The sequence below is a fragment of the Dipodomys ordii genome, unplaced genomic scaffold (assembly GCF_000151885.1).
Source record: "Dipodomys ordii isolate 6190 unplaced genomic scaffold, Dord_2.0 Scaffold15, whole genome shotgun sequence".
Lineage (NCBI taxonomy): Eukaryota > Metazoa > Chordata > Mammalia > Rodentia > Heteromyidae > Dipodomys > Dipodomys ordii.
Window position 1 is genome coordinate 3,855,113 of NW_012267231.1, and position 7,255 is coordinate 3,862,367.

Here is a 7,255-nt window from a genome sequence, read left to right on the forward strand (position 1 = left end):
TGGTTCTTTGTGAAGAGGAGAGAGAGCGATGGACATTTACACACTATTTTACAACTCCAGCGAAGCACGAACTCTGGAGTGCGAACTTGACTCGTGGGGTGGGGGGCTCGGGGAGGTAGGGGGTCAGGACCCTGGAACGTTGTCTGCCCTGAGCCACTTTGGTCAAGGCGTTTCCTGTCGCCCCACATCCCAGTCCTGGTGGCGCGGCTCCGCGCTGGGCCCGCTCAGCTGGGCGATCCCCTGCAGTTCAGAAGTTCAGAACCCGGGTGTGTCTGCTCGTGCTCTCTGAGTCCTGCTGCCTCTCTCAGCCTCAGCTTCCCCGGCTGGGTAGTGAGTGAGCAGGAAGGGGGCAAGCAGGAAACGATTCTCCCTGAGGACTGTGGCCAGAGGTTTTAGTTCGTCCTAGATGAGCGCAGGGGAGAGGAGGAGAGGCCAGGATGGGGGTGGTGGGGGGAGAGGCCGGGACCCCGCTCTCACCGTGCGGCTCTCCCCGCAGGCAAGGCACACCATGTCGGTCAGCGTCCATGAGACCCGCAAGTCCCGGGGCAGCACGGGCTCCATGAACATCACCCTCTTCCACAAGGCCTCGCACCCCGACTGCGTGCTGGCCCACCTCAACACGCTGCGCCAGCACCGCATGTTCACCGACGTCACGCTGCGGGCTGGCGACCGCGCCTTCCCCTGCCACCGCGCCGTGCTGGCCGCCTCCAGCCGCTACTTCGAGGCCATGTTCAGCCACGGCCTGCGGGAGAGCCGGGACAACACGGTGAACTTCCAGGACAACCTGCACCCCGAGGTGCTGGAGCTGCTCCTGGACTTCGCCTACTCGTCGCGCATCGTGATCAACGAGGAGAACGCCGAGTCGCTGCTGGAGGCGGGCGACATGCTGCAGTTCCACGACGTGCGTGACGCGGCCGCCGAGTTCCTGGAGAAGAACCTCTTCCCCTCCAACTGCCTGGGCATGCTGCTGCTGTCCGACGCCCACCAGTGCCGCCGCCTGTACGACTTCTCCTGGCGCATGTGCCTCGTGCACTTCGAGACGGTGAGGCAGAGCGAGGACTTCAACAGCCTGTCCAAGGACACACTGCTGGACCTCATCTCCAGCGACGAGCTGGAGACCGAGGACGAGCGGGTGGTCTTCGAGGCCATTCTCCAGTGGGTGAAGCACGATCCGGAGGAGCGCCGGGCGCACCTGCCCGAGCTGCTGCGCAGTGTGCGGCTGGCCTTGCTGCCCTCCGACTGCCTGAAGGAGGCCGTCTCCGGTGAGGCGCTCCTGCTGGCCGATGAACGCAGCAAGCTGGTCATCGACGAGGCGCTGCGCTGCAAGACCCGCATCCTGCAGAACGACGGGGTGGTCACCAGCCTCTGCGCGCGGCCCCGCAAGGCGGGCCACACGCTGCTCATCCTGGGCGGCCAGACCTTCATGTGTGACAAGATCTACCAGGTGGACCACAAGGCCAAGGAGATCATCCCCAAGGCCGACCTGCCCAGCCCCCGGAAGGAGTTCAGCGCCTCGGCGATCGGGTGCAAGGTGTATGTGACGGGGGGCCGGGGCTCCGAGAACGGGGTGTCCAAGGATGTCTGGGTGTACGACACCGTCCACGAGGAGTGGTCCAAGGCGGCGCCCATGCTGATCGCCCGTTTTGGCCATGGCTCGGCCGAGCTGGACAACTGCCTGTATGTGGTGGGCGGGCACACGTCCCTGGCCGGCGTCTTCCCGGCCTCCCCGTCCGTCTCCCTGAAGCAAGTGGAGAAGTATGACCCCAGCGCCAACAAGTGGACCATGGTGGCCCCGCTGTGGAGCGGCGTCAGCAACGCCGCCGTGGTGAGCGCCCGGCTGAAGCTCTTCGTCTTCGGAGGGACCAGTATCCACCGCGACATGGTGTCCAAGGTCCAGTGCTACGACCCCTCCGAGAACCGGTGGACCATCAAGGCCGAGTGCCCCCAGCCCTGGCGGTACACGGCCGCCGCCGTGCTGGGCAGCCAGATCTTCATCATGGGCGGTGACACGGAGTTCACCGCCGCCTCCGCCTACCGCTTCGACTGCGAGACCAACCAGTGGACGCGGATCGGGGACATGACGGCCAAGCGCATGTCCTGCCACGCGCTGGCCTCGGGCAACAAGCTGTACGTGGTGGGCGGCTACTTTGGGACGCAGCGGTGTAAGACCCTGGACTGCTACGACCCCACCTCGGACACGTGGAACTGCATCACCACCGTGCCCTACTCGCTCATCCCCACGGCCTTCGTCAGCACCTGGAAGCACCTGCCTGCGTGACGGGCACCTGCGGAGCGCGGCCAGGTGAGGACCCCCCTCTTCCCCCCTCCCCCTCTTCCCCCCTCCCCCCTGCAGCCCCCGGACGGCGCTTGGGGACGAGGCTGCCGTATCCGGTGGACTGCAGGTGGCCGGGGCTCTCAGCCACATGACTCTGGATTGGCTGCGCCTTCTGAGGGGCAGCTGCTGCTGACCACTAGGAAAGCATTGCCCCCCCCCCCTCCAGCCCCGGGCTGCCCTCCCCACGCCTTGGCCATGTTGTGCCAGGCAGTGGGTCACAGGTCAGTCCTGTGAGCCCTGCGTGGGCACCCACGCCTCGTGTGGGCCTCCTTCCTCAAAGCAGGGCATCCATGTGGGCATTGGTGTCCAAGGACACCCTGAAGACTTCTTGATAAACCCCCCAGCCAAAATCCCGCTGTCTGGAATACCTGGTGCTGGGCCACCGGCTCCTCCCTCTCTTCCTCCTCCCCCTTCCTCCTCCTGCTCTTTCCTCTCCTCCCTGCTTCTCCTGCAGGGCATGTCTGTCTGGATTTGATCTGTTCAGGCACTGTCAGGGCCTGGCTGAGGCGTCCCTCCCCTTCCCAGCCTCCTTGGAGCTGGCCCAGGGCCGGCTGGCTGCGGCGGTGACTGCCCAGGGCGCCACCACAGCGGCCTGTGTGTGTGTCGTGTCTTTTTCTCCTTGGCTTCAGAAGCTGGCTGCCCGCCACCACTCAGCCTCCACCACCCTCATTTCACCACCCTCATTTCCGGGGAAAGCGTGATGCTCCCGGGAGCTGGGGGGAGGGGAGGAGGGGGCCAGCGTGGCTCAAGAAGGCAGCATGGGGGTGTGAGGCCTGCGCCCACAGCCTGTGGCTCACACCGGGGGCGGGGCTCCTGCCCTGTGCCCAGTGCTCAGGCCCCGGACACCACCTTTTGGCCTCACAAGCAGGGGCCTTTGTGCCCTTCCCTCTGCCATGCTGTGCTACCTTTCCCTCCAGCCAACCCTGGATCTCTTCCCTCCCATCCCCTGCATCCAAATAACCTAATGGTCCAGAGCTGGTCCCACCCCTTCCCACCCCTGCTCCTGCTGGGTGATCTCCTTGTATTTATCTGTCCCATGGGGAGGACAAGGCCTGTTCTGTCCCCAGGGCCAGAGAGCGGGGAGCAGGGTTGGAGGGAGTGGCAGGTGGGGAGCCCACAGCTCGGGGTGCCGCCACGCTCCCTGGCCTTCTGACCAAGGCGGTCCCATGATAACATCACTGTATTCCAGCTTAGGCCAGAACAGGGCGGCCTCTGATGATCTCCTCTCTCCCCCGTGTCCTCTGCAGACCCTGCCCGTCCCTCCACACTGTCCTGGTGCGGCCTTGACCCCGCTGCTGTCGCCGTGGGAAGCGAAGCCGACAGCGCCCGCACCGGCCGCAGCCACCTCCGGAGGCTCCTCTGAGCTTCAGCCAAGAAAAGCGAAGCGCCTGCGCCCCGTGCGCCCCGGGTCTTGTGGTCTTGCGTGGGGAGGGGTGCTCCCAGGGGGCACAGCTGCCACCAGGTCCCTGGGCAGAGGCCCAGGCCGGAGCTGGGCGGGGTGGCAGCGTGACAGGCTGGCACGGCCTCTGATTCCAGGGCTGCCCTGTGGGAGGCCGTGCAGCCCACGCCCCCCCCCCCCCCCGCCGTCCTGGGACTCGGGAAAATGCCACTGGACTGGGCACACACCACGGGAAAGCTGAGGGTGCCTTGTTGCTTTAGTAAGGGGCAGGAACCCCACAGGCTGCCTCGGTGGTAGCCTGACCAGACAACCCCGATCCCAGGCTGGAGGAGGCTGGCTGGCCTGTTGGCCTCTCACCATCCCACCAAGAGGCCCCAAGCGTGCCCATCCGGCAGGTGCTGGGGGGCGGGAGGCAGCCTGTCACCTTCCCTCCTTACACCAGAGACCGCCCGAGCCGCACAGGACACTGTCCGCTGTCAAGACCTGCCACCTGCCGACACCGGGCCCACTCCACCTCTCAGCTACCAAGGGCTCCCCAGAGAACCCAGAGCTATTTAGCCACTGTCACCTCCCAAGTCTTGGGGAATCCCTCTCTGGAGTCCCCAGAATCTCAGCAGTGGGGGGCCCAGGCTGCTGTATGAGCTGCCTGGCTGGCTCAGGGTGAGCCCCCAAGTGGGCTCCAGCGTGGATAGGAGTTTGGGGCCATGGTTTCTCCATCCATCCCTGAGGTCCCCACGCCTCAGGCCTGGCACTGGTCTCGTGGGCGTCGCTGGGGGCGGGGGCTCTGGGGCTGGCTCACCGAGGAGCCCTGGCGAAGGGCTGAACATGTCCCTCAGGCCCCGCCTGGGGATGCTGGGGCCGGGGGTCGGGGGGGGGGCGCCCACTTAGTGGACACGAAGCACAAAGGACCTGCGTGGTGCTTTCCGCAAAGCTATGCCGCTTTGTCAGGTTTCTAACTTAATAAAAACAGGAGAAGATTCTCGGCCTTTCTGAGTTTCTGGGACTGGTCTTGGGCAGGGCTGGGTTCCTGTCTGCCCTCCTGCCACCCAGGGCGTGATGGGCCCTGCCTGCGGGTAGGGGGCGGGGGAGGCGGGTGGGGGGGCCCCTTCCTGCTCACCAACTGTAAACCCCAGAAGCCTTTCATTTAGCCAGATCCTGGAAGTCCAAGGTGGAAATCGATTCCATCCACTTGGGCAGATGAGGCTGCTGGGACAGCAGCTCTGTCCTCTGCCACCGGTTCAACGTGACGTTACTTGCAAATGCCAGCAAATGCCAGCCGGCCCAGCCGTGCCAGCCCGCCGGGCACAGCGGATGCATGGAGACCTCAGCTTTCCTTTCCTTGGGTGACACAAGACGTCAAGCATTCATTTTCCCTAGAAATGTGAATGAACGTCACGACGTAGGAGGAAATGTGTGAAGTTCTTTCCCTGAAGCCCCCTCCGGGGCAGGCCTCGCCGACTCAGCTTTTCTCCGCACACACCAGTGTTGCTTCTCTGTAGGCAGATTCAAGGTACAAGTCGCGTACACTTTTGGATCTGGTTCAAAGGTCCTTTGTGTGGCAAGCAGGGCAGTTTTAAGTATTTTGAGAAACTGCGTTTTATGGCCGTTGAAGGAGTTGAATCGGACCTGGTGTTTGGAAAGTCCTGGTCATGCCGGTGACCTTTCACCTGGCTGCAGCCCCAAGTCTCGCTGGGCGCCTCCCTGATTCCCGCTCTGCTGGTTTGCATGTGGGTAGTTGATGTCACAACCCTCCATGTCTGTCCAAGTGGCTTTTCCTTCTTGTGTCAGTGTCTACTAGTCAGCGTGGGCTTTGAGGTCAGAGTGCGCAACGGTCTGATGGAAAAGAGGTCAGAGGGCAGGCTGAGGGGTCGGAGGGCAGTCTCTGGCTTCGCCTGGCCTTGCAGCTGTGCAGATCTGGACTCTGATCTTCCATCACTGGCTGGCTGCAGGCTAGCCCTGCCTAGAAAGGTCAGAGTGGCCTAAGAGAGCAAGGGGTTCTCTCCTTTCAAACAGACTTGGAAGAGACCTAGAACAAGGAGGGCAGCGGGGCTGTGCTGTACCAGCCTGGCCTTTCAGCAAAGGTGCGGGCCTCAGTCCATGTCCAGGAGATGGTTCAGTGAAGCCAGCAGTGGGGGAGGCGGGGGTGCTACCGCACTGGGTGTGCTGGGTGAGTGAGCCAGGGCCGACCGGAGAGCAAGGTTTGGGGGGGGGGTTGCCTGGGCTGTCTCACCAGGCTTTCTAGAGACAGTGACACATGGCTACCATACAGAAGCAGGAGGCCACATAGGGTCTGGGGCTGGGTTAGCAGACGGGGCAGACGGCAGAGAACAAGGGGGCACAGTTCTATTTTTTTTTTTTTTGCCAGTTCTGTGGTTTTGAACTCAGGGCCTGGGCACTGTCCTTGAGCTTCTTTTGCTCAAAGCTAGCACTCTACCACTTGAGCCACAGGGCCACTTCTGGCTTTCTCTGTGTACATGGTACTGAGGAATCGAACCCAGGGCCTCATGCATGCAGACAAGCACTCTACCACTGAACCAACCGTCTTTCCAGCCCCAGCTCTTAAATTGTTGACATAGATGAGAGCTGGGGCTGTCACCCTTCCTCCAAAGCCCCTGTCACTGTGAAGCCTGTCAGGCCCCTGGCCACCCACAGGGGTGGCGAAACAGCGGAACTCCAAGATGGCACCCAGCCATAAAGCTGTGTTGCCTGTAAGTTGATTAGCAATCTGTTTAGTGGTGGTACAGTACTGCCCGCTGGGGCTGGCTTCAAACCAAGATTCTTAGATCTCAGGTCCTAAGCAGCGAGGATAATCATTGTGATCCAGGTAGGAGCCTTACTTTCACCGTGCTGCAGGGCGGCTGGCTCCTGGGAAATGACATGAGTACTCAGAGTCCCATCTTCTTCCTGGCAGGCTTCCCTGGCCTCCACCCTGGCTTCCTAATTTCCCCTGGGTGCGCCAGGCTCTGGTCTATGCCCAGCCATCAGCTGCAGTCTCTTGCTGATCAGAACTCTCCTGGCCTCACACAGATGGCACAGGTGGCTGGGGCCCCTCAGCTGGAAATAGGCACTTCTTTACAGGTGGGGTTTGTGTGGTGCCCCACTCAGGGCAGGCAAGGCCCACCGAGCACCCCCCTGAAAGACCACGTAGGATTCCGGGGGCCAGTGTTCAGGGAAGAATGGAAGCTTCTCACCCTCCTTTGCTTCCCAGACAGCAGCCGGCGCTGGCTGAGAACCAAGAGCCAGAGGGAGGCAGTGGGAACATCTCTTGTCTCCTGGGGCTGCCGGTGGGATGGGCCAGGGCCACAGCGGTGGCAGGGTGGGGGAGGAGACGACGGCTGGAAGTGGGTGAAAAGGGACCAGTGTTCCACTGGCTTGAAAACAGGCAGGGATTGCCAAGGCTACAAAGGCCTCTGTTCAGCAATCCGTGCACTTCCATGTCTGTGGACAAAGGGAAGACCCTTGGCAGCCTGGAGGGGTTTTCATTTGGACTGTGGGGGGAGGGGCAGAGCCAGGAATCCAGG

General features: G+C 62.7%; 1 protein-coding gene across 1 annotated transcript; it reads left to right on the top strand.

Moving 5' to 3' along the window:
- The first annotated feature begins 475 nt into the window (after window positions 1–475).
- Window positions 476–4,586, top strand: Klhl25 (kelch-like family member 25). Its single transcript, XM_013011841.1, has 2 exons — window positions 476–2,302; window positions 3,583–4,586. Exon 1 carries the CDS (start codon window positions 509–511, stop codon window positions 2,276–2,278), a length of 1,770 nt encoding a protein of 589 aa, XP_012867295.1. The 5' UTR covers window positions 476–508; the 3' UTR covers window positions 2,279–2,302; window positions 3,583–4,586.
- Window positions 4,587–7,255: the final 2,669 nt, after the last annotated feature.